The following is a 26,429-nucleotide window of genomic DNA, read 5'->3' as shown; positions in this document are numbered from 1 at the left end:
TTGCAGTGACAGCTGACGAGTGAATTCACATCACTTACACTGGTGTTCCTTGTGATACATCCATACGTCCCCAGGGGCGCTGGAACAATTTGTATGGTGGGGGTGTTGAGAACCATTGACCCAAACTATAAGCCCTGTATATAATGGAAACCGTTTCAAGCCAGGGGGTGCTGCTGCACCCCTAGTTCCAGCACCTATGTATGTCCCCAAGGCGCTGCTCAGAGACCATCAATTTATTTCCTGCATGGACAGCCATTAGCCTGTGACACTTGGTCACTGTTGACTTGGGCTGGATTTGAACCCCAGGGAGTTAAAGGCGAAAAGCACTGCATCCTATCCAGCCAGCCCACTCCTGTTCCTGTAGCTACTCTGAAACACTGAATTCCAGGATCCTTTGGTGTCTGCTTTGTATAGTCTTTCTTCAGGAGTGTGGGTATTTTGAGCCAAATTCTGCCTGCCTTGAGTAGCCCCATCAAAGTCAACAAGGGTTGTACAGAGTAGAATTTGACTGTGTGTGTGTGTGTTGATTTGGATACTTGTTGGCCCTTCCTGCATTAAAATGAAGCCTCTGTGAAAACATAGTTTCCCTTCTCTTTGTTTTGTTGCTTTTGGAACATTTTCAGAGGCTTTTCTCTCTCCCGTCCTCCTGCGGTCTAGCGAGACTCCGTGAGCTCTCAAGTTATCGCCCTACTTCCAGCTTTCCCAGGCCTGCTCCACCTAGGGCAATTAAAAACTGTTGCTACTGTTAGGGGGCTAAAGTACAGGCCTTTGCAGACAGGCCTGAATATCTATATCCTAACAGCTACATTATGGGACTGGAGCTTTGAAATGAAAGTGGTTTTGAGTCCTGACTTAACTTCATTGGCTTCTCCAGAGGCTAGAGCCTTGGCGTCCAGCAGGGACTGAGCTGCAATGAAAGAATCTACTAGTGAGGAGGGGGAACCCCAAAGCCTCTTGTGGAAGGAAAGGCAGAGCAGATTGGGCTCAGGTAAACCTCGACAGGAGACTTGTATTAGCAAGCAGCTTAGAGGAATCGGAGGTAAAGCTGATGACAAGAGTCAGTTCACCTGCCTTTATTGAAAGCTGGGAATTTTCACTGTGGAGGGAGTCTGTCAGGGAATCTGCAAAATCTACCTGGCTTGAGTTTGGGAAGGAGAGAAGTTTTCCCACTGCTGAAAGGGCTGTGAATATTCTGTGGGGTTGCTGAGCTCGCTGGAGGCTTGCTAGGTTACTAGGTGAAGGGTGTGTGTGAGGAGAGAGAACCTCTCAGGGGGATCCGCTGCTGGAGATGTATTGATTTTAGGAGGGGAGGGTTGCTAGTTAGTACCTCTGGCTGTGCTGGCCTGCTAAGGGGCTTGCAGCAGATGGTTAGGAGGCAAGGAATATCTGTGTGTAATTCCCAGCAGTCTGAGAGCAGAGCACATCCACCGAATCGTGACTGGACTACTAGGATTCTGCATTTAGTAGCCTCGCTGGTTCCCTGTTCTGGTGGCTTTTCCTTAGGTGATACAGCAACATCTGATAAAGTTAGAGGCTTTGTTCCCCTGCTGTACGTGGGGTCAGTTCCAGAGCTGCTTTGACTTGCCTGACGAGGTTCCCCCGATGATATGTCTGGGGGGCAAGGGGAGAAAATCCCCACCACTGACACAGTTGCATGAAATGGAAACTCATCTCTGTGGCTGTAGGTTGGTGTGTTTGCCTTTCCCCCCTCTACGCCTTGGTTCAGCTCCTCTCTCTGGATATTATGGGAAATGTATTTGGCTGTGGTGACGTCTCCCTTTGTTCACATCACAAAATTCAGCCCAGCTAGCAATCTCTGATCAAGAGAAGCCCGGGATTAGAATAGCAGGGGCTGGATCTGTTGTGTGTGCGCAATAGCAGGGACTACAGGTTGGGATGGAGGGGCTCGTAAGGTTCTTTTGCTGCTTTGTGCCAGGAACAAGCCAATGGGACTAGCAGCTTTCTTAAGCACCAATTTCACCTGCCAACCGTTCCAACCAGAGGCTGCCAATGAGCTGAACTGCTAATGAGGACAGCTCAGAATGGCTTGGGAAGTGGGCTCAGCTGCTCCGGGAGGGTTGTTACAACAGGGAATGGAGAGCGCACCTGGGAGCGAGAGGATCTCCAGCAAGCTGGGAAATGGGCGCAGGACAAGTTGGGCTGAGCCTGAAGTTGTTCCCTTGTTGACACAGTCCAGAATCAGATTTGGATCTCAGGCAACTTTTCCCCATGGCCACTCGCTGCAGCATGAGGGAGGTGACAAACTCTGTTTGACTCAGAAAGGAAAATGGTGGTTGTAGATTCTTTCTGTAGACCTTCTCTGTCTGATTTTTAACCAGCAGCCAGGCCAGATCTGAACGAATGGCCTCCAACCTTGGAATAACATACCTAGGGGCGTGGTGGAGTCTCCCTTGCTTGTAGTCAGATGTTACTGTACTACAAAGAGCACTGTTTGGCTATAAACTTCCTCCTGCTGGCGTGGAAACCCAAACACAGCTGCACAGACACAGAGGCTATTGCATGAGAACCAGGAGAAACTGGCCAGTGTAGCTTCCCTCTCCTGAGATAAGTGAAGTGCAGGAAAAGGAAACAAACTGCATGGGTGGTGAAAAGCTGACAGGGTTCCGGAAAGCCTTTCGCATTTGCTGATTTAAAGCCCTGATAGTAACCCAGGGAGGGAATTAGATGTCTTCATTATGACGGTTTTTAACCTGACAGTGTCCCTTTAAAGTGGCCTGAGCCACTTTAGCTGGAGACTGAGCCAGGCGTAATGTGCCAGTGGCCCTCAGTGACTGTGGCAGTGTATCCTTTGGCTGCCTGCGTTTAGCGAGGTAGCTGCAATGCAGCTGCTGTGACCGGAATGGGAGAGGCCCAGGAGCCCTGCGCACCTTTCAGTGCGGTGCAGACAAGCTCCTGTGCTGGCCGTCGTCCTGGCGCTGCAGGGGTTAAGGTCAGCGCGGCTGTGCACAGAATGCTGAGGCAGGCTGCCAGAGCAACATCTGAGCGGCCCCTCCCCCACTTTCCTGTTGCTGCCTGAAGAGTATCTGCAGGCACTGGAAGGGGTTAATATCACACTCAGTGTGAAACTTGGTCTTCCTGCCTCCTTGGAGCAGGAACCTGTGAGGAAGCCCTGAGCAGCCTCAGGCTTTGTGCGGCTGTCCCCCCCCCCCCCAGGTATGGGCCTCCCTTCCTCTGTTTCCAGACTTAGAGCTGAGCAGGTTTATCCTGCAAACCCCTCGTGTGCACCCTGGAAAAGCCAGAGAGTTGCTGCTCCCTGAGTGCGAAGAGCCCAGCTTGCCTTACAGGTCCCAGGGGAGTTGAGCTGGCAGACGCAGCTTATGGCCTGTAAGCAGGGCAAGTCCCGTCTGAAATCCCCGACTCGGGGTGGGGGGTGGGGGGGTGGTTAGAGAGGCCTGTGTAACTTTCCTGCTGCTCAAGTTTTGCACTTAGCACTTTGCATCCAAGACGCTCAAGCCACTTCACTTAAATAGGTCATATTCCTGTTTCCCTGCTGGGGAAGCTCTGGTCCTGTCACTCAGTCCCCTCCTCTAGCGACTAGGCACGCTGTCTCCCTACAGCCTTTGTGGAGGTGATTTCCCCGCTGGGCACTGAACCTCGAGTGTCCTTCATTTGTTACCAATAGTTCTGCTTTCCAGCCGCCGCGCTGGGCCCCTCCTCTGCTGTGCGTGTGGAGGAGCTGGAGAGATGAAGATTTCTTCTGAGAGACGTTGGGGGAACAATCTGTGTCACATGATGTCTAGTGCTGCCCACATGCTTGTGAGCGGGCATTTTGCCTCTGCAGAAGTCCTGCCAAGTGCGGTCCGGAGCCCGGGGGGCAGTGGTGGTAGGTGAAGCAGGCCTGCCTTGCAAGCATGGCCCTCTTTGGTGACACAGGCCCCTGGTGTTCAGGCAGCGGGTCAGAGGTGGAGGGGCTGTTGGAGAAGCTGGAACGGGAGTAGGTTCAGACTGGGCTTGCTGCATGCGGGGCTTGTTTGAACATCATGTGTTGCTCCCTGCACCACTGCTGCCAATTCTCACCTGTCCCATTTGCAGAGACCAGCCCACAGTATCCCTAACCCTTTCCTGGGAGAGACTCGTCGTTCTCATCCAGGATGGATCTACAGAGTGCATATAGCTTGGCAAGCATGGCAGGTACCACTTGAGCACACAGGGTATCCCCGGGCTGGACTGCACCATGCCTCGCTGGCACATTGGAATGGTCCCTTGGCTTAAGCAGCATGCGTGTAGATAATAGTCACACCACAGGTCCAGGGGTAGCAGCATAGAAAGGGTTAACCTACAGCTGTGCTCTCTTACACGCACCCTAGGCAAAGCCTTTCTCTTGTAAGTTAATAGACATGTCCAATCCCCTCCACCAGGGCTGGCAATGTCTGTAGCTCTGCCATGGGTGTGACGCCAACACGGCATGTGCCCCAAGGAGCCTACAGTCTGGGGGACAGAGATGGCCAGGACCGTTTCAATGGAACATCCCACCCTTCTCAGTGGCTGGAGGGATGGGGGCTGATTAGGGCCTGCTCATCTCTACAAGAGATGTGGATAAGCAGAGAGTACGGGGCCTGGCTGGGCTGCCTCGGCCTGGGGTGTTAATCCTTTCTGCCTTAGGCTGAAGTACAGCTGGAGCTAGCTCAACTCCCCTTGTCCTCTCTCTGTACCCTGAGCTGCTGGCATTCAGCATGCTGGGACGTGAGCACCCCCTGCCTGCCAGGTGGGGTCGGAGTGTCTTTCTGGAGAGGCTGTGGGCAGGCTTAGGGCTGGCGCTGATTCTCTTTGGGAGCAGCCGCGTCCAGCTCTGCCTGGCTGGAGACCTCAGAGCTCATGCGTATAAGGCCCAGTGAATAAAAGTTCCCAGCTGACAAGGTGTGTGTGCGCGCAAGTGTGCAAACAAAGTCCATGCTGCTGCAGCAGCGTCTGTTTGCAAAGCATGGCTCCTTGGCCCCTCACCCCCTGGGAGACCTTGGCCTTTCTGTCTCCTTGGCTGACCTTATTGGATCCACTCCCCATTGAGCAGGGGAAGGGCTGCTGGCGAGTTGCTGGCTTTGGTCCTGGTTAGGCTGCTCCTCCTCCTCTGCCCATGCTGTGGGAATGCTGGCCAAGAGGTCTGATGAATAGGGTGGAGAACGCTAAGGGCAAGCAGAGGAGGCTGGATCTGGATGTGGTGCGTGGGGACGAGGGCTCTGCTTGCCATGTGGCTGGTGGGTGAGGGGTGATTCTCCCTGGGAAGCTCCTAAGGCTGTGAAATGTGTGGGGAGAGGAAGATCAGCTCTGGTGGAAACTGCTCCCTTCCAAACGTGGACTCTGCCCATTGGGAAGCACAAGGCCAGCCTTCCTGAACTGTAGCCCACTGATCTGAGGTGGTGTTTATGGCTGGAAAATACAGCGTGGCTTTACATAGCCACATGTTTAAAGAGTTTGCTATAGAGCCATCCAGCGGGGATGTTGGATTCACTGCCGGTTCATATACCGGGGGGAGGGGCGTGTTCTGTGCTACCCCCGCTGTTGCTTTCTGATTAAGATCAAGTGAGACTCTCCTCATATCTACTCTGCTCAGTCTGAGGCACTATCTCCTATTCTCTCTCCCCCCCTCTCCCCCCCCCCCCCTCGGAGACGCACTAATCTAACAGATCATTTCATTTCTTGCGTCTCTGATTCTGAAGTGGAAAATGCCCTGGATTCAAATCTTGCTGCATGTCCATTTTTGTTCATTTTTAGCCCTGTCTCTTCCAGGCTGGCTTTCCCTGCCAGCCAAGCACTCTGTTGTTAATTACCTGGCTGCTCTAACTTCTCCCAGCTGAGGGGCTGCATTAACTAACCAGGAGCCTGAGGGCGGTGCCTGATCTGCATAAAATTGAGCAGATTGCTGGGGCCTCACCTTTGGTGTGCTGGAGCATCTTGTAGAGACTCCAGCTCCCAGCATGCAATGCCCCACATACCTCTGGGCAGCCTCTGGTCAAGATGAAGCACTGTATGCCAGGGCCCATAGAGTATGCAGGCTGCACCCCTTAATGAAACAGGGGGGAGACCACAGGACATATGGTGCATTTGGGCTGTGAGGCAGTGCATTGGTCCCCGGCCCACTCCTAGACCAGTCCAGACCTTTGCAATGCCTCCTTGCCAGCAGGTGGTAAAGGAAAAAGCTGGGTGCTGCTCCCTGTCAATTCTCCCCATTAAGGGGGCTGCTAAGAATGGAAAGAGAGATGCCATTGGAAGTGTGCAGGGGCACAGATCCCCGGGTGTGCTTGCGGAAAGATGGACAGAGCAGCTGGAGCTTTGCATTTTTATAATTCTCACAGAATTGATCAAGATGCTAACAGCGCTGGGAACATTTGAACAAACATTTTGTCGATGGCTAGGTTACTCCTTTCTTGTGTGGACCAAATGCTAATGGCAGGACTGGGCTTGGTCTCTGTGCGTCTCTCTGCCCCAGCCCACCGTGCTGGGGACTGAAAAATACTACGCTTCCATCTCGGAAGGGATCAGGGCCAACTCGGAAGTGGCTTTCTGCAGGCAGTGTAAAGGTTTTTAGTTTTCAAAATATATAGTGGCCGGGTGGCTAGGAACTCGTTCGCTCTGGATGAATCGTTGTGCTGCTTTGCATGTGGAATTGCCAAGGAAGGGAAAACACATCTCCGATAAATCCCATGTTTGTTTGGTTTATGCTTGCATACCACTGTGCATTGATAGTGCCCCTTCAAGGTAGCTCAGTGAGTCAGTGGCACAAGGGGCAATAGACTCCAGGATTGCTGCCGACCAGTCTGCATTCTAATCACTAGACAACTCTCCACCCTACACCAGGTTGTGTGGGGAGAAGCTAGGCTCTGATCTAGGCTGCACCAGGAGAAAGCAGAGGGGTAGGAGTGGTAATTCCTGTGAAGATAGAAGAGATAAGTCAGCATAAATTCAAAGGTAACTGAGATCTGAATGGGTCTGATTCAGAGCTGATTGAGGTCGTTCTCAATAGACTTTGGATCAGACCAGTGTGCGTGCATGATATGAAATTTGTAACGATTCTACTAGCTGGGAAACATTGGAGAAATCTTTGAGAATATGTTTTTAATTAGTGCGGGGGAAGAGGAAAGAGTTAAGCTTAGTTGAGATGCAGATAGTTGCATATACAGTACAAGTTTCTACTGGTAGAACTACAAGGCTTTTCTTTTGTTATTGCTGCAAGGCTTTAAGATTCTTCCCATGAAGGCAAACCTAAAAATATACCAAATGTCTTCTGCACTCTACTGTCTAGTCCACTGCACGTGTGGGGTTTCCTTCCTATATTTCCCCCTTGTGCCTTTGCTAATCATCAGAGGGGTGGGTGTTTTTGACGAAGATGCTGGTTTCTTCTTGGTCCATTTCCCATCACAGACCACAGCAAATGAATCACAGTGTTTAAAGATAAAGACCCATTAAGTCCCATTTCTCCTATTCTTTGGGGAGCTAGTTCAGGATAGTTCCTTATTCATCAATTTCCTGACCAAGCCTTGTTTTCAAAGTGCTGCTCACCCCTGAAATGTGACTCTAAAGCTGTTGTGGGACTCTTTGTTCCTTATCTCGCTGACTCCAGATCAGTTTCTCTCTGTTTGAGTAGAGGGATGGTTTTTCTAAGTGCCAGCTCTGTAAACATGCTTGGGACTCCAGGAGTCAACCTGGGCTTCTGCTGACTTGTGTATCGTCACCACAAATGAAGATGCTGCAATGAGAACCCAGATAATGACTGATTCTGTTAATGATGCCCAAGCCAAAATAGAATCCAGCTTGCGCAACTGTAGCTGTACCGGTTCCGCAAGGCTAAAAGCAGCAAAGTGAGCTCTAGTGGCACTGAATGCACATGGGATGCAGAGCTGCTGCATCTTGCTGATCGTAACTGCACTTTAAATGTTCCAAGCAGTGGGTGGGGCTTCCATCAACTCTTAGGGGAGGCTGTTCTGTGTTGGGCTGGATCTTGCCCACTTTTCTATCAGTCTGTGCCCTTTTGAGGCACTCTAGTATCCAAGTCGTAGCAGAGGGAGTTTTCCTTGGTATTCAACCTACATTTCTCCTCACCCCTTTAATCCTGATTCCATCCTAGCACTCTTGGTTCTACCCCTTTATGCCACCCTAAATTTTTTTTGTGGCTGCATCTCAGAAGTCACAAACACAGGATTATGAAATATCTGCAGGATGCAGTGGGAGGAGTACAGCAGGCTGGAGGAGTGAATGGCCTGTCTCTGTATCTTTATTAGAAAGCAAGTGGGACACAGGCATTTATGGGGCAAGTCAATGGCGTTTTGATGAAAGGGTCTTTTGAAGTAAGTGTGTGTGTGTGTTGGCTGCAGCCAGGCGGGCAGACAGTCCAGCCTAATCTAGTTCATGGAGCAGCTGTGACCAGGGTCTAAAACCATCAGGGCTTCATGGCCACTTTAAAGGTGAAACTGTTAGCAAATTTCCTTTCCAGCATGGGATAAAAGGGGTTTGACTGAGTCTGGCAGTTGTGGCTGCTGTGTCAGCTTTGCTTCTGATGGCAGGTTTCCTGCTGCGTTTGTATGGTGGAGTGTCTCTCTCTTTGTCAAATAAACACAAACTATTCCCCGGCAGCCCTTCTGTATGTTTCCTACCCTGCCTGGGAACGCGTTCCTGTTGCATTGCTGCTGTTTGAGTCATCCTGCAGGGTTGTTCTCTGTCGCAGGAAGTTCTTCCCTGTTTACTTTTCTGTCCAGGCAGAATAATGGAATGTATTTTTAGGCCTATTTGCATTGCTTTCTGAGTTGGCATTAACATGCGGCCTGGGCTTGGGGTGTAGCTTTTTAATGCAGTCCATTTCAGGCCTGGGCTTGGCTCCAAGGCGTCTGCCTGGAGGTTTCCGAAGTCCTGTATCCATGGTGGCCATATTTGCGGAACAGGATTAGCTTCCTGTAGGCAAACAAATTGCTAGGTCTTCAGTGGGAATGGAGTTTCCATTTGGAACCCAGGGGATAGGTTCCTAGAGGTGTAGGGTAGTGGCTGCCTGGGGCAGTTAACGCTAGCCATCATTGCTGTGTTAGGGTGGAAGGATGGCACTGTTAAGGTGCAGGGCTGGGGTCAGAACTCCTGGGTTCTGCTCCTAACTTTGTCACCGACTTCCTCTGTAGGAGCTTTGGTGAGACACTTTGAGCTCAGCCCTGCAAGGTCTAGGTGATGGAGAGGTTAAAATGCTGGCATCTTTCTGCACTCGCACTCCTACCAGTGGAGCAGCACTGTTGGTAGTAATGATCGGACGCTTTTGGTAGGGGAGTTTAGCATAGGGAAGCAGGCTGTGGCTATTTTGGGAAGAGGGCCTGTCGCGTGGCATATACACCCCGTCCTCCTTTGGGGCATGGTGGGGTTGAGATACCACCTTGGTTACAAATCTTCCTGACAGTCTTTAGGCTGCAAGAGGCATGGCCTAGAGGCTGGAGTCAGTATGGCAGCCCTTGGGGTCAGGGCAGTGCTGCCCAATGGCCAGAGTCAATTACAGTGGCTCTTGCATTCAGGGCAGTGCAGCCTAGCGGCCAGAGTCAATTACAGCGGCCCTCAGGTACAGGCCAGTGCGGCCTAATGGCCAGTACCCAGGGGGCCGCCACCAGGGTGGCGGCAGCCTGAGTGGGGGGAGGGGGGGGGGTCTGGGCCCTCTGGACTCCACCGGGCCTCGACCCAGGGCCCTGACAGTGGCAGAGTGGTCTGCCACTGGATCTGTGGGGAATCCCACTGGAACATGCTGACTCACTTGGGTGGGAGATACCACTCGCTCACACTCCCTGGGTCACTTCCCACCGTGCTTCCAGAAGCCGCAGTTCATGGGGCATCAGGGTCTCTGGGCTCCTCAGCGTAGATGATTCCCTGGGGCTCCATTGGCCATGGGGCTCCAGTCTGACTCTCAGGATCGCCGGCTCCCGCAGGCAAGGGCTGTGATGGCTCTTCAGCTGAAACCTCCACCAAAGATCCTTCTTCTCTGTTGGTCAGCGTAGAATGAACTGGGCTGCTCCATTTTGTATTGAGGCAGCAATGGAAGCATGCCCAGCACGGTCTGAGGGGCAGGACTTCTGCCACCCATAGTGTGGGGTTAACCCTCTCTTGTCCAGTGTGTGATATGCACATCCCGTCACAGGGCCTATGGCAACAATCAAGCCATTGCCTTTCTCAAAATGGGCTTTAGCCGCCAGAGAGAAATCTAGTGTGAAGGAGACCCCTCTCCCTTCTATGATCCCCCAACCTGTCCTAGCACATAGAAACAGTGGTGGAAACAAAATTGGGTTGGCCAGCTGTCTCTGTGCTTGAATATAGAGCCTTCTGCTTCATTCAATCGCTGCTCAGTCTGATCCTCTGTTTAATTTGATCCAAACCTTAGGAACCCAAATCATTTTGTATTTTTTAAAAAATTTGCTCTGTTTCTTTTAGTCACTGTTGATTGCTTTAGGCAGGTATTGGATAATGCAATCACCAGCCATAGGAAGCTGCCCTTTAATAACAGAGCCAAAGTTGTGAATGAGAGAGAAACTACTGGCCGAAGGAGGATCCATGATGATAAAGTGCACCAAAAAGCTCTGTGGATCTGTTTTAAAACAAACAAACAAACCTCTACAGATCTGCCCTGCCTCCTGCTCAGCTCATATATGATCCACCCTGCTCCTCTCTCCTTTGTCCACTCCCTTTTCTGTATGTCCAGATACCCCCTTTGACTGACTCGAGGCCTTTCAGGGTCTTCCAATACTGATCTCCACACCAGCATGACTTCTTCCAGCTCTGGTGCCTAATCCCTAAAATATGTGACTAACCAGAAGTACACCAAAGAAAACAACTTAGTGTTCTGCTCCTTCTAAAGAATCTCCTAGAGCAGTGTTTTGTGTAGGAATTATAGGAAATCCTGGTCTTCCCCTTCCCAGTGCATGTTGTGGTCTCTCTCCTGATTCCCTCTTCTCCTCATAGTCTGTTGTCATTGTTTGGTCAGTCTAATTTACATTGTAATCTCCTTGTGACAGAGACCTAGGTATTTACATATCTGTCCTTGCACAGTAACTTGGGTAGTGTTCATGTGGATTGCTGCCCCCTCTGGATGGAATCAGAACTGCTCAGTTGTCCACAGAACCTTTATTGCTAACACGTTTGCCCATCTCCTGTACCTCAAGTGGAAGGGTCCTGGATTTTTGGGAGGAAGATCTTCCTTTTCTCCCTGGTGTTGCCAAGTGGGAAGCTCTGGGCAGCAATAATGTGAAGTATGGCAACCCGTGTGACTTTCTGGGTGGCCACGGATTTGTTACAGTGGTATTATTACTAACAGAACGTGTGTTTATTCAGACTTCGTAATTGAATTGTGAGCTCTCCTGTGTGCTCTGTGAACTGCGCCTTGCTGCTCGCAGGGATGAGGTCAGCCACTTAGTTCAGTCACAGTGATAGAGGAACAGTCTTGATTGAAATAAGAGGAAGGCAGGTACTGCGTGGGACTTGCTCCTCTTTGTAAAGCTCCGTTAGAGTAGTGGGGTCCTGTGTGTCTGCCAGCTAGGGTATGGGGAATTAAGGGACCGTTTTCTTAGGGGAAAAGAAGGGTGAAGACTCAGACTCTCGTTCCTCTGCGTGAGGCAGGAATAACTTGCTGAAAACACCTGGTGGTGTCTTCAGAACCAGGCCGAGCAGCCGTCTGGTTTGGGAGGGTGATCTGGGCTAGCGCTGTGTGTGTGGTGGGGGGAATTGGCATTATGGAAGGAATATGTATCATGCTTCCCCCTTACTGAAGAGCCTACTGATAGGCCTTGCCACCTGGAGGGAGCCACTGGTAGAGGAAGGATGGCCTTATGGATAAGGCACTGGCCTGGGAGTTAGGAGACCAGGTTTCTATTCCTCCCATGGCCACTGATTCACTTCCCCTCTCTGGGCCTCAGTTTCTCCATCAGGAATTTGATGATCAGTGCTTAATTTGTAATGAAAGCCATGCCAGGGCTCAAGCAATTTTTTTACTTTCATAACTGACATGGCAAGTCCAGAGATGCTGGGGCTATGAACTGCCAGGCCTAGAGGTGCTGGGGCTGAGCCCTGGCACCAATTAAGGACTGGTGATGATGATATTCCCTGGCCTCTCCGTAGGGGGGAGGGGGAGACATTAATTATTATTTGTAAAGGGCTCATATACTTTGAGATAAAACAATGCATGACATACATAGGGGTTTGTCTACATTGGCACTTTGTCGGCAAAACTTTTGTTGTTCAGGGGTGCTCCCCCCCCGCTCCGAATGACAAAAGTTTTACTGACTAAAAGTACCAGTGTGAACAGTGCTTTGTCTGCAGGAGAGCTCTCTCCTGAGCGCCTTTTACCGGCATGGCTGTAGCTGCATCACTGTGTCACTAAAAGCCTCCTAGTGTAGCAATAGCCTAGTTCTCACCTTGCTACATGACCCCACCCTCAGTGTATGGGTGTGGAGGTGTCAGTGGAGAGGCACTGCCCCAGAATTGTCTGGGCTGTCTGTTGCTGAGAGGGGTGCCTGTTTCTAGGGGGTCGGAAGCCTTCCTTTGAAGGCACCCATTCCGGGAGGAAACTGCAGCACTTCACCCTGCCCCTGGTCTCCTGGCTTTGGGAACTAATAGTCAGGCTTGTCCATGTGGCCTGAAGGCCACAGTTTAGGCCCCTGCAGGGTAAATGTAGCCTTTTACCCTTAAATGGTGTCCTGTGCAGGTCAATGTGCAGATCTTTCAGACAAGTCCTTAAAAATCAGCATGCTGTCTCTGCCTCGGGGGTACTCAAGGTTGCCTGGCATTTCTTGGTAAGGCCGGCTGTACGCTTAAAACTTAGGCTGACCCAGCTACGGCGCTCTGGGAGTAAAAAACCCTCCTGAGTGCTGTAGCTGTAGACAGTGGAGATGCAGCTAGGTAGATGGACGAATGCTTCTGCTGACCTAGTTACTGTGGCCTGGGGAGGTGGAGTTCCTCCCGTGACAGAAAAGCCCCTTCCACCGCTGTAGTCTGTCTCTACGCTATGGGGTTGCAATGCTGCTATAGCACCTGTAGTGCAGATGTGGCCTGCAAGTTGGTGTTTTAGCTGTGGGAGCTTGGGCCAGAGTTTCTCTATCCTTGTTGCCTGGCTACTGTGCTCCACCCCAGAAGTGGGTACATTTCAGAGGTGGGGGAAGTGATTTGTGAATATACCATTTTGCTAAGTGTTTTGGGTTCCTTTATGGTGATCAGATTGTTATAATTAGTACTATTGTCAGGGCTGGTGGCTCTTGGAATCCGTTAACTCAGCACCCAAGAAGCTTTGCAGTTAAACACGTGCATTGATCTCTCCCTGCTGCTTCTACGAAGCCATGTTAGTCTGCACAATGTGTATATACAGCCGCACAAACACCCCTCTAGGCTAGTACCTTACAGAGCCCTGGGGATGGAGGGAGCAGGGGCTAGGACCTCAAATGCTGCCTGGGAAACAAACAGCAAGGGCAACTTGAACCTGGCACCCGCTCAGCTGGAGAGAGCTCCGTGGGCTGCTTAGAATTGCACTTACCAGCCGGAGCAGGAGCCAAGGCCTTGCTTGAATTACCCGGTACGCCAGAAAGGAGCTGGCAGGGCTGCTGCTGTGACCGTGCTGCTAAGGGCGATCTGTCAAGGGTCCTAGTGTGGTTCCATCGATGCTGTGTTACCCTACGTGATCCTGGTGGTGCTTTTGCTCTGGGGTGAGGGGGAAGGTGGGGGGAGTGTGATTCCATTCTGCTGGCGAGAAGAGAGGCTGAACAGGCCTCTGCAGAGACGGAACATGTGGGCAGTTCCTGCTCTGAAACCTCCCCACCCCCTCACCTGGAGCTCTGCCAGCCCTGCTCTCTGCCTTGCAAATGCTGAATTGTTGTCAAGGGATGCTGATGTAGGTCTCGGGGTGGGGCTAACGCTGGCACCAGGGAACAAGGTCGTGGTGACCCCCTCGCTGTGCAGAACTTCCCTCAAAACTGGTGGGAAATCAAGGGCACCAGTGCTCCATTGGCTGGTGCTTTCAGGCACCTGGTCCTGACCATACAGTGGAGGGGGCTGTTGTGGAAGCGTATGGCCCAGCAGCCGGCCTGAAGAAAGGGAGGGAGCTGGCTCTGGAGCTCCACATCAGAGCCTGTCAGGGAGCAGAGCATGGAGGATTGGCTTGGCTGGGGACCTGGAGCTGAAGTCCCGGTATGTTTGGTTTCTCCTCAGTGGCACTGGCCATGTGCCCTGTCCAAAGGGGCAGTGCAATGCAGCCCCTCTCTGAGTGCACAGAGAGGTGGGTTGGAGGAGGTCCGAGGGCTGGGTGGAGGGCAAGGACAGAGGCTGTCAATATCATTAGGCTGGTTGGAGTGGGCTTCTCCTGCGGGTGGTAGTTGGAGCAGGAAGGGGCACTGTCGCATGTTAGCTGTGCAGGTTGAATCAGGGACTCTCTAGTCCTTTTGTACAGTGACCCCGTCCCCGGGGGGCCCAGAATCCTTTGCTCTGGTTCCCTTGGCACTTCAAAGGAGGCATCATGGGAATCTGCCAAGTGGTGTGAGATCCAGGCTGGTGTCTGAAGGAGATCTGCTAGCAAGTGGCTGAGAAAACCTGACTCCCCAGAAGATGGGAGCCAGGGAGTGGGAAGTGGCAGGATCACGCCCCTGGATGACTGGTGGGAGCTGGGAGGGAAGGTGTGCCCCCAACTGAGAGTGAAATGACTCCAGGGGCAAGGGGAGTCTTTGCTGCTGCTGGTTTTTTGCCTCTGTCCTGGTAATTGCTGGGTTCACCATGCCAGGTTGGACTGCTGTCCCATTAGATTCTGTCTCTGCACGTCCTCTGTTGGCTGCGACCTGACGGTCCAGAGCAAGGTGAATCCATGTTCTTGCTGGATGTGTGGTCAGTGGTGTTGTGGTGGAACATAGCACAGTCTGACAATCCTCCTTCCTGGGGCAATGTTTCCTGCCTATACCACTCCCTGTCCCCATGGGCTGATGGCAGGGTTATCTCTGTGCAGAGTGAGCCAGAGATCTCAGATGGGGGATGTCTCTTCTTGTCCTGTTGTAGCCTTTCAAACTTATTATCTGGGGGGGGGGGTTTGGAGGAAGAGAAGATTTAACACCAGGCTGGGCAGCTGGACGTCCCTGGGATATTGGATGTTTGGGGCAAACAAATCCCAGGGGCTGATCGTACTTTGCACCTACAGCTCCTTTCATCGAAGGATCTACTTTGAGTGTTAATCCTCCCTGTGCAGTCGGTCGGTATTCTGTTACCCCAGGTCTACAGATGACTGAGAAACTGGAACACAGAGAGGGGAAGTGCCTCCCAAAGCCCATGTAGCAAGTCAGTGGTGAAGGCCCCCAGAGCCCTTACTCCCAGTCCCCCTGCTCTAACTCCAGCCAGGGTCTTCTCCTCAGTACATTTGGTACCATTTATTTCTCCCTTCATTTGTGAAAGTCTTTCTCTCTCTCTCTTTATAAAAGTAACATCTCTTTAATGACCAGCCATTCAGCACATGAAAGTCCAATTTGGTAACTGGTGAAATGCAATGAAAGCTTTGTAGGCTTCCTTGTGCTGCATGCACAGGCAGTGGGAGAAGGGCCCAGAGGCGCTTGCATTGTGGCATTTTCCAGCCTCTCTGTTCAGGAGGGGACTGCTTTTGCAGCGTGGTGGGTGTGAAATGCACAGCTCCCCCAGCGTGGGGCTGGGTGCGAGGCCACGGGTGGGTTGTTTTTCTGTATGGGAAAGGGACTGCTGGATTGCCATCTTGGGCAATGGAAATCCTCTGTATACCTCCAGCAAGGTCAGGTCTCCCTTGGGAATTGCCCCTGCCAGCAAGCCTTCATCTTGCCCTCTGGGTGTAGGCCCATGGCCCATTTAGTCCTTGGCTTTTCTGCTGAGATTACTAGGAAGGGGGCCGTTTTGGTGTTGGTTAGGAGGGTGGGTTTTGTGAAGTACACCCTGTCTCCTAGGGCTCAGACTCACCAGCTTGTTTCACGGGGGACTTCTTCATGGTAGCAGCTTTGTCAGCATTGACTAGTCTGGATTCGAACTGGGGGCTTCGAGGGGACTCTACTGGCTGGTGCCTGTCCCCCAGCTGTCCTGTCCCCCACCCGTGCAGCTAGTTTAGATGAGAAGTGTGCAGCTGGCTGTTCAGAGGAACCATGTGTGGTTTCCCCAGGGCTCCTGAGCGGTGAACAAACTGCCACAAGGACTAGATTTTAAAACCCACAGTGAACTGGGGCGGAGCTGCCAGGGGCCGAGGTGTGTGTAGCTTCGTAACACGGTGGGAGGTGCTAGGCCCCAATGAGTGCTTCTGTGCACTGTGACTGGCTGTGCATGCAGCTGGCATGAAGGGCACGTGTTGGCGATGCCCCATGGAGGCACTTGTGTGTGTTAGCCATTCAAGAGTGAACTGTGAGCGTGCTGCCTGCCATGTGTGTCTTGAGATGCTGCACGTTCATTCTGGCAGCTGAAATGATGGGAGCATTTACACTCTGTCCCCTCTGCTGTGGGCTTGCCTGTGGCTTCAGGTCCTGTTAGAGAGCCAGGCTGATTCTCTGGGCTAGTGATGCTGAGGCTGAGTACTCATCCACTCTGGGAAGTGAGTGCTTGACAGCATCCCAGAGCAACCTTCCCATGCCTGCTAGGGAGTGTCAGAGCATTGACAGGCTCCGTAGGGAGCTGTGTTCTGCCCCAGCGTGGTGGGAGAGATGGTGGTTGTGATGTGGGCCAGCGAGTGTCAGGGTGGAGAAGCAAAGCGGCCATGAATGCCCGGAGGCTCGCTGGGGTGGTTTTAGGCAGCGTTGTGCTAATCAGCTCTTGACATGTCTCCCTTCAGATGGGAAGCTATGGTCGCTGTGCCCCTCTTCCCTGTGCTGATGTGGAATGTGGGCGAATGTGGCTTTCTGTGATGCTGCCCTCCCCCACAATTGCGTGTGGTGGTTGGATCAGGGGAGTAACGTTCTGGAGGAGATGGACGGAAGGGGCACTGCATCTCCTGTACATGGCACTTGAAGCCCGCTAAGCCCCTAGAGGGCTATGAGAACCAAAGCCCCAGAAGTGGAGAGTGGCTGGCAGGGGGGAAGGGAGTGGGCAATGAGCCCCAAAGGCTTAATGTTATAACGTGAGCTGCAGGAGGGCTTGCCTAACCCTGTTCTTGTCTTTCCCTCTAGGGCTGACCAGGCTGCCAGTGTCCATGATGCCCTGAATGTGGAGCCTAGCAGAAGCAGAGGAGACCGTGGCCCTGTAATACCCCCTCCCTTTGCCACATTCCTCTATTTTGAGTTGGCTTTTATTTATTTTGTGGCTGGCTTTGTGCACGGCCCTGGTTGGATGTGACACTGCTGCAATGTGGCTCCTTCGGCTCAAGCACCACTTGTCCGTTAACATCTGGACCCTGCTGCTTTTGGGGAGTGCCTGGCTACCACTGGCAGAGGGCACCCCCAAGTCCCCCTTCAGGACTTTCTCTGTCCCAGACTGGAGCTTGACACACCTGGTGGTCCACAACAAAACTGGGGAGGTCTATGTGGGCGCTGTCAACCGGATCTACAAGCTCTCCAACAACCTGACGCTGTTGCGTGCCCATGTGACGGGGCCGGTGGATGATAACGAGAAGTGCTATCCACCCCCCAGCGTCCAGTCCTGCCCCCACGGGCTGGTCACCACCAACAATGTCAACAAGCTGCTGCTGGTGGACTACTCAGGGAACCGGCTGATCGCCTGTGGCAGCACCTCCCAGGGCATCTGCCAGTTCCTACGCTTGGACGACCTCTTCAAGCTGGGGGAGCCCCACCACCGCAAGGAGCATTACCTCTCCAGCGTCAACGAGTCAGGCACCATGTCGGGTGTCATCATTGAGGTGCTTAACGGACAAAACAAGCTCTTCATCGGGACGCCGATTGACGGGAAGTCCGAGTACTTCCCCACCCTCTCCAGTCGCAAGCTGATGACTAACGAGGAGAACGCAGAGATGTTTGGCTTTGTCTACCAGGACGAGTTTGTCTCCTCCCAGCTCAAGATCCCCTCAGACACGCTCTCCAAGTTCCCAACGTTTGACATTTACTACATCTATAGCTTCAGCAGTGAGCAGTTCGTGTACTACCTGACCTTGCAGTTGGACACCCAGCTCACCTCACCTGACTCCACAGGGGAGCAGTTCTTCACCTCCAAAATCGTCCGCCTCTGTGTGGATGACCCCAAGTTCTACTCCTACGTGGAGTTCCCCATCGGCTGCGTGCGGGACGGCGTCGAGTACCGTCTGATACAGGATGCGTACCTCAGCAAGCCCGGCAAGGTGCTTGCCAAGCAGTTGGGCATCTCGGAGCAGGAAGACATCCTCTTCACTATTTTCTCCCAGGGCCAGAAGAACAGGGTCAAGCCACCCAAGGAGTCTGTCCTCTGCCTCTTCACTCTGAAAAAGATCAAAGACAAAATCAAGGAGCGCATCCAGTCTTGCTACCGAGGGGAGGGAAAGCTGTCACTACCCTGGCTATTGAACAAGGAATTGGGTTGCATCAACTCGGTAAGTGCCTGCTTAGCTTTAGCTGAGGTGGGTTGCTTTCCAGCCCTGTGGATCCACTCCCCTCACAGTCACCTGGCTGGGCTGCTGCCTGCTCAGATGGGCTGCTTGTCTGTTGTGAGAACTATTGCCCGCGGGGCGGGGGTGGGAGCGCAGGCTGACGCAGGGTATCTAGTGGTATATCATGCTGAGTATGGAGCATGAGGTCATGGATCTGGTGCGGGATGGTCACTGGGTTTTGGTTTAAACGGGTATTCACCAGTAATGGCTGGCCTGAAAAAAATGGCCCCATACCGATTTAGAATCCCAAAACATTTGTGGATCCAACCCTGTGAAGTAAATGCTGCTCCCAATGGTGATACAGTGGGCTTCAGCTCTGTCCCAATTCTACCTAGTGTAAGGCTGGGCAGAGTGCTGGGAGGGCAAAAGCAGCACCAGAAAGTGCCCAAAGCACCTAGAAGCTCTTTGATGTTAGTGGTTTGGTACACACCAGATCCTTAGGTAGGAGGATGCATGGGGACCTCTTTCTTTTCCTTGTTTCATGCTGGCTCTGGCAGTCCAGGCCTCCTGCTGGGATGATTGCATCACTGTGAGCTCTGGTACAACATTCAGGGCCTGGGGCCTCTGCTAGCAATGCTGAACCATCCCCAATTTTGTGGAGTGTGTAACACACACCCCAGGGCACAAGCAGCGGGATGGTGGGAGGTGGAACCCTGCAGTGCAATTCCTGGCTGCGTACAGTACATGGAATAGCTAACTCCACTGCAGCATGTGATGAGGGGCTGGGAAGGCAGGGATGGAGCTGGGTAGGTACAAACAATAACTATTCCCCTCTTTGCCTTTTACAGTATAGCCAGAGTTGATGCCCCCCCCCCCCCCCCCGGCCCCGGAGCTAATCTCCCTGCAGATCAGTTTAATAACATGCTTCAGAGAGCTAACCCTGGTGACGGTGGATTAAAGGGAGCGCAGCCTGCCCTCTCCAGGCGCAGGTGGCTCCTTTCCCACTGGTCGATGCCAGCGCTCAGAGTGGAAATGGCTGTGGCTCAGCATGACAGCCCCTTGCAAATGGCATCCGTGGCTTTTGGGATGGTCAGAGAGAACCTCCAAAGCAGCTGTGTGCGACTGAGAACGCAGGGTGCATCGGGGTGTTGAAGGCAGAGTAAGAGGGTGGCTGGCAGCCTCATGGACCGCACGGCTTCATTCAGTGTTCAGTGCAGAGGCTCTTTGCTGCCTGCTCCCTGGCCTTGTTCATTCTAAGAGCACCTGTTGCATTCCCCATAGCATGAGTTGGTAGGAAGGGAGTGTGAGAGTGTCTGACCCCTTAATTGCTGCCCTCAGGCCCCCTTTAGAACAGCTGGTCACTCTGGTCAGCACCTTCGGAACCAACCCAGGGTGCCTGGATTCAAACACGCTCTGCTCCTGCTGGAAACTGATCATTCCTGCGAGCTGCTGGCTGTGTGCAAGGAGCTGGGTCAAACAGCCAGACCCTGGGCCCTTGTGGCAGGGCAGCCCTGCCTTTGGCAGACTCTAGAGAAATGATCTGCCTCTGACATATGACGCCCTCTCCTCTCTGTGATATTCCAAATACCTGGAGCATGCATGGCCCATTCAGCCTCTGTCAAGCTGCTCTGTTCTCATCCTCTCCCACCATGGTATAGGACTATCCCTGAAGGAAGGCTTTCCCTGCTGGCTGCTCCTTACCTGGTCAGACCTGTTCTCCTGGCTGTTGGAGGCCTGGAAAATCTTCCTGCTCTGTCTCTTTTTAGCTCTTGGCAGCTCATTCATTCCTGAGTGTGCTCGTAGGATCTGTGAAAAGTGGGAGCAAGTCAGCTCCTGTCTGGATCCCGCAGTGACAGTTCCCTAGTTCTTGCCTGGACAGTTCCCGGAAGGATCTGCCAAGATCCCACTTGGAATTTGTTGTGGGGGTGGGTAGAACTTCTTTCAGAGTGGTTCAGAGCTTCTTTCAGAGGGAAGCTTGGCCCCTCCAATTGGGCACGCTGGCCTGCCTCTGTCCTTGGGTCAGTATGCAGTGGGTCAGCACAAAGAGGGAAGGTCCATGTGCAACAAAAACACGTAGGAGTCTCATTCCCCTGAAAACCGGGCTGCCAGACCGTGGGAGGTGCTCGGAGCATTGGAAGTGGGTGGCTCCACCACTTTCATTCAGGGCACATGGCTGGGGAATGGCGGGGCGTGGGCAGCAGCATGTCCTAGGTGTGAGTGAGGCACTGAGAATGCGTCTGATGTTGAAGGCAGTTAGTAGCAAACCATTGCCCCAGGGAAGTGGGAGCATGCCAGGGCTGTAATCCCTGGGCTGCTGTTTCCCAATCTAGGGAAAGTCTCTTGCCTGTCCCAAGGGAAGCATTTCCCACAGGCTGTTGCTAACGTATGGCTACCGGTTTATTGCCCTGTTTTGCTGCATGAAGTCTGTGGCGAGGGGGTGCTGAGCCTGCTTGGTTTATGAACTATTGCTGGCTTCTTTTCCAGATGATATTATAAAATGTGAATGGTCACAGGGAGGCTATTTCAGCTACTCTGGATGATGGGAGTGTAATATATCCAGGCATCTCTAAACTGGCATGGCCTGGGCAGCCTCTCACAGCCTGGGCTAAAGGATGTAGGCCTAATCCTCAACAGGGGTAAATCAGCTGAGCTCCATTGAAATCAATTTAGCTGCACCAGTTTACCCCAGCTGAGGATCTGGCCCAGCCCTAAACTGGCTCATAACTTCATTGGGCTATATACCTGCTTACACCAAGGCTGAATTTAGTCCCCTGTCAGTGCTAGCATGGTGCAATAGTTTAATGCTATAGCCTCTCTTTTGAGGCCTGGGCTTCTAGACTTTGCTAGATCACCATGAAATGACTGTTCTCAAGCTAGTCCAGGATGGGTATTTGGTCAAATAACACAAACTGGCATGGTTGGCTTTCCCTGATCAAGGGAACCCAGCTCCAGAATAAGGAGGGACACCTGCAGGTTAGGACAGTGGGGCATTGGCGGAGAGGTGGTGGGACCCAGCCTGGAATATCTGGGGGGGGGGGGCTGCCAGCCAGCACTGAGGTGGGTTGACAAAGCTGGGCTTGTGGATAGCAGGGGGGCTGCAAAGCTGTGTGAAGGGAGTTTGCCCTGGTCAGCAGAGCCTGTGCCCTGAGTTCTCCTAGAGCAGCCCCTGTGTACCCCTCGTGCTGGAGCCTCTATGGGATTTGTCTTTTCAAAACCATTGTGCTGTGCTCAGAAAGCCAGTAGACTAGGGTGTGGCGGTGCCCTTCTCCAAGGAGCTCCACTGTGAGCTACTTATTGCTGGCATGTCAGGGGATTAAGGAGTTCAGAAGGAGCCTCTAAATAGTCCCTCAACCCCCTAAGTCCCACTCTGTGGAGCGTGGCCATCTGAGTCGCTTGCATTCCCCCTTCAAGGGGGAGCCAGCCATAGGACAGCGTCCCTGCTGAACGTCCATTCTGGTTGGCCCTTGGGGCACTGGGGAGTACAGCAGGAGCAATGCCTGAGTGAGGGTCTCCCCTTCGCTTAGTGGCCAGAAGGAGTAACACAGGGGAAGGCTTTTTTTCCCATTTCTCAGGTGCCCTCTTGCAGGTCAGTCACCCCAGGGCCATGGGGCTGTCCTGTGGGAGCATGTGCCTTAACCGCAGCCACCTGGAGTGCATAGGCATCCTTGTGAAGTTGTCCCAGGCAGCCCCTCCTTTGTCCTCTCCCGAGCTGGGAGGGAGACAGCTAACAGCTGCCTGACAAAGTAAAGGGTTTGCTGTCAAGAGCACTGGGCTTACAAATCTGATTTTGGCTTCAAACTAATTCAATTCTGGTGGAAAATGATGAAATTGTTACACTGCTGCCTGCTGGGTCACACGACTGCTGACTCCGGGAATGGAGCTGCCTGCCTCCTTCTCTTGTGCTATCTCTCGCTCCCCCGTTCCCTCTCTCTTCACTGCCCTTGGCCCGCACAGCTGTCTTGGGGACCCAGCTGTGTCTCGGAGCAGCTCTTCTGTCCCCTTTGGGCTTTTCCTAAGCAAGGTGCTGAACGAGAGAGAGAGAAGTGTAAGGAAGAGAATGTCACCTTGTCCCTGAGCTGGTGGTGGGTGTGTGTGTCTGTGTGTGTGTGTGTGGGGAGGGTGGTTGTGCCTGTCAGCCAAAGGGGTTGATGATGCTGTACTTAGGTCTCCTGCTGGATTGGCACAGGGTGACCAGTTGGATATATGAAATGAGCTGTGCAGAAGGATGTTCTGAACATCAAGGACTTCAGCCTGGGTACGGGGCTGTGTGCAGAGCTAGATCTTCAGCATTATTCTGAATCTAGACGAGCTATACCCCTGGAACTCCCTGGTCTCTGCTGGGCAGCGTTAGTGGGCTCTGGGGTGCTTAGTGGCCCCTTAGGGAGCCTAAGCAAAGTATGCCGTGCAGACGAGCATTCAAACTGCAGCTGCCCTTGGTCTCCTCGTTTGTAGCTGCAGCAGAACAAGCAAGAGGCAAATGGGACATGGATGCCAAGCTCCCCTCTCTCCGCTGCTAGAGGGCCCTGTCCTGTGCCAGTGTAGGGGGGCGGCAGGGCAGCATCAGGGTTTGTGGCTGTTCCCACTCTGCAGATTACTAATTCCTGTGCTGAGAAACATCTCTCTGAAACATTAAGAAGATGGTCGTTAGTGGATCCCTTGTGCCTCTTTCTCCCAACCTCTCTCCTTTCACTCCTTTTCTTGCCTTGGCACAGGGCTAACAAAGCGAGAGGGAAGGAACAAAGAATAAACAAGCCACAACTCAGCGTTTGCTCACAAAAGTAACAAGCACACAAGAAAACCAGTCTGGCTGGAAATGGAGCCACAGAATCAGTTCTGGGCAGCTGTTCTTTCCCAGCTTCTCTGGCTCCTTAGCATCCTTGCCAGGATCCAGCTTGGCTTTGGCTGGCTGGCTCAGGGCAAATTCCTGGTCCTTGGGGAATTGAGATCTGGCTGCAAGGCTGCCCCTATGTGTGGCCTTTGAACCCTGGCTGGGAGCAGGATTAATTTCCCCCACTTTTAGGAGAACACAGCAAAGATTGGAAGCAGCCACTCCTCTGTCTGGTGCTCTCATCACACTACATTTCCCAGGCTGAGCAGAGATGGGCTGAGTCAGGGCTTGAATGGGAGAGCTCTAGGGAGAACTCAGGGTGCTTTGGGAAGTGGTGGCTAGTAACTCATTGAGTGGTGCTTGTCTTTGTGAGCCAGCCCTGAGCCGCTGTTGTAGCTTTGTGCAGGAGAGTGCTGCGTTGCTGCAGGTGCCCGAGATGTGGCACCAAGGTCTTGATTTTTGGGCTCTTTAATGGCACTTTATGGAAGAGCAGGGATGTGAACGTTGCTGTCCTGCCCAAAGTCTGGCTTAGGTAAGAACTGCATTCTTAAATCCCACTGCAGGTTCAATTAGATGTGGTATTCTTCACGTCCTGTCCTAAATGGTTATGCTGCTGTGTGCTGTTAAACAGTTCTCTCGTTCCACCCCCGCTAGTGGCTGCATTTCTGCAGTAGTTGAATGATCCCTGTGCATACAGCTCATAAATCAGTTTGGAGAATGTGTTGGAAGCTTCCAGGATGAAACACCTATCCATTATCATAGTCAGTACTGGAGGACAAACGGGGGCATCAGTTCAGCTAAACACCCCCCTTCATGGGAAGTGTGGAAAGAGTATAAGTTACCAGGTACTGGAAACCTAGATGGTTTCTGGGTGCCCTCTGCTTTTCTGAGGCTCCAACAGATGAAACATGCCTTGTAATGTGTGACAGCTGCTACCTTGGCTAACACGGAGAGAACCCAGGGCCGCTAGAGCTACAAGCATAAGTTGCTATAGCTAGAGCCAGGCTCTGCAGCTGCTGTCTATGACAGACTCCCATCTTCTGTGATCTGGCACAGAAGGGGTCACACAATACACGCTGACCAGTGGCTTACATAGACATTCCCTCCACTCTGTCCCAGGCAGCTCTCGCAGTCCCACCATCTTTTCATTAGCATTGGCAGGCAGGGTTTGATTCTGTTTATTCTCAGGAAAGCGCAGCGCTCTGATGATGTCCAGATATTGGTGAAATCCCAGTTGGACGACTTGTCTGAGCTGGCAATAGGCTAGGGGTTCAGTTAGAGGCCCTCTCCTATATCCCAGTGCGGGGGAGAGTGTAACCAGTTCTTGTGCCCGTTTAGTGGTGAGGGAATTGGCCAATTGTCCCTCCGGCTCCAGGAATTGGTTCTCCCAGTGTTATTACACTGCATGGTCATTGGCTTGAACTCCTGCAGGAAATCAGTGGGGGGAGTGTATGTGTGTGCTCGCCATGGCAGGGGGAAGGAAGCCTCGCTGCTCGGGCATTGGGATTATGATGTGAGCTCATGAGGGTTTCAGGTAAAGCATGGAGGTGTGGCTGCTGCATTCCAGTGCCAGCACTGTCTGTGTTAGAGAGCCTGTGAGGATTGTCCCGCTGCTCGGTACTAGGCCGACCTCTTGGGCCTGGAGAAATTCCCTCCCGTGGTTTGCTTTTAAAGGCCAAGCAGAGGAAGGGGTTGCTAGATCTCGAACTGAGCCCTCAGCACCTCACTCTCTGCTAGCTATACCCAAACCACATCCTCCAGAGTGTGCAAAACCAATAGGTGCGAATCTTTTCGTGCACCACTGAAATGCTGCCTGCTCTGGGGCGGCCATGGGAGGCGATTAAGGGCTGCACAGCAACACTCCACACAGGAAGCAAAGGATAGTGTCTGCAACTGGTGCTATAGGGGTTGCTTTCTAAGGAGGCTGAATGTAGTTGCCCGGGTTGGAACCTGGGGCTCTGAGGTTAATGTCTGATGGGTGTGAAAAGAGCCACTCCTGGTCAGGATTTCTGGTTTAAAGTCTTATCTGGAACGCAGAAGAGCCCGGCTCTATGGCTGTGGCGGGCAGGGGGGATTTCTCTGCATGGGAAGGCCCTGTCAATCAAGATTAATCTCCTGACAGTGGAGGGGGAGGGTGGGGGAAGGGCTGTCTCATGATGAACCTCACCCCCTTCCTTCGAGCCCCTCCAGCAGCTTTGTAAGGATTCTATTCATCGTGCTCCCACCAAGCCCCATTCAGGAGAGGCCGATGACATCTCGTACAGCAGGGTTCAGGGGACAAGGGCGAAAGGATCTGTAGGGGGATGTGGCTTTTGGATAAGCTGACATGTTTCTTCCCCCAGCTGAATTCCCAGGGCACATGGCCACGGCCTCCCCAGTGCAGCAGCATCCTTGTGTTTTGCTTGCAGCTGCTGTGGCAGCTTTTGAACTTTTGACTATCTAATCCCCAAGTGCTGTGGGCCAGGGCGGAGCCCACGCTGGAGCCAGGCGGAGAGGCCGCCAGACTTGGCTGAGTGCTCAGAAGATGTTAGTGGTTCCTCCCCAGCGCTGAAGAGCCGAACAAACTTGGCTGGGGAAACTAATTCCATCCTGTATGTTTCTTTTGTTCCCCTGCTGGGACCAGGAATTCATCTTCTGAAAGAGGCAGACCTGGAGCGGCAGACTGCATTGAGCAGGCTGCGAGGGTCTCAGTATAGCCATCTAAGGCCCCCCTATTGCTTCCCTCCTCCCATGGCCTCTGTAGGACCTGGGGAGGGCCAGCACCTGTGACAGGGATGGGGTGGTTCAGTTCAGACTCTGCGGGCTGAGTTTAAAAACAGTCCAATAATGGCAGCAGTTGCCTGCATGACTCTGCTGAACTGGCTCTAGTGAGAGCTCAGTTAGAGTGCCTATTAACCCCTTCAGTGCTGGATGAGAAAGCACGGGCTCCCTTAGACCCGCACGTCTGGACGTTCTACTTCACCGCTCTGCAGGGAAAACCGCCGTGGGTATATTCGGTTCTGGTTATCTAGACCCTTCTACCATCCACTTGTTGGTGGAATTTGATGGCCTCACTGACCAAGGTACCTTCACAACACCTCTCCAAGATGTCTCCACTTCCCAGAGAGGGAAAAGCCCCAAGTCAGCAGAGCATTGAGCCCCAGGTCTGAG

General features: G+C 52.7%; 1 protein-coding gene across 5 annotated transcripts in view; it reads left to right on the top strand.

The window, feature by feature from the left end:
• PLXNA1 (plexin A1) overlaps nt 1-26,429 on the top strand; it is a 330,514-nt gene that overhangs the window by 71,725 nt on the left and 232,360 nt on the right. For all 5 annotated transcript variants that reach the window (XM_048856007.2, XM_048856005.2, XM_048856009.2 and 2 more), the window contains exon 2: nt 17,106-18,454. In XM_048856007.2, the coding sequence (XP_048711964.1) occupies nt 17,282-18,454 (1,173 nt within the window). In that variant the 5' untranslated portion in view covers nt 17,106-17,281. The remainder of the gene's footprint in view (nt 1-17,105; nt 18,455-26,429) is intronic.

The sequence above is a fragment of the Caretta caretta genome, chromosome 7 (assembly GCF_965140235.1).
Source record: "Caretta caretta isolate rCarCar2 chromosome 7, rCarCar1.hap1, whole genome shotgun sequence".
In the NCBI taxonomy this organism is placed as follows: Eukaryota; Metazoa; Chordata; order Testudines; family Cheloniidae; genus Caretta; species Caretta caretta.
Note: the sequence above shows the minus strand (reverse complement) of the source record. Positions and strands in the feature narration are given on the sequence as shown.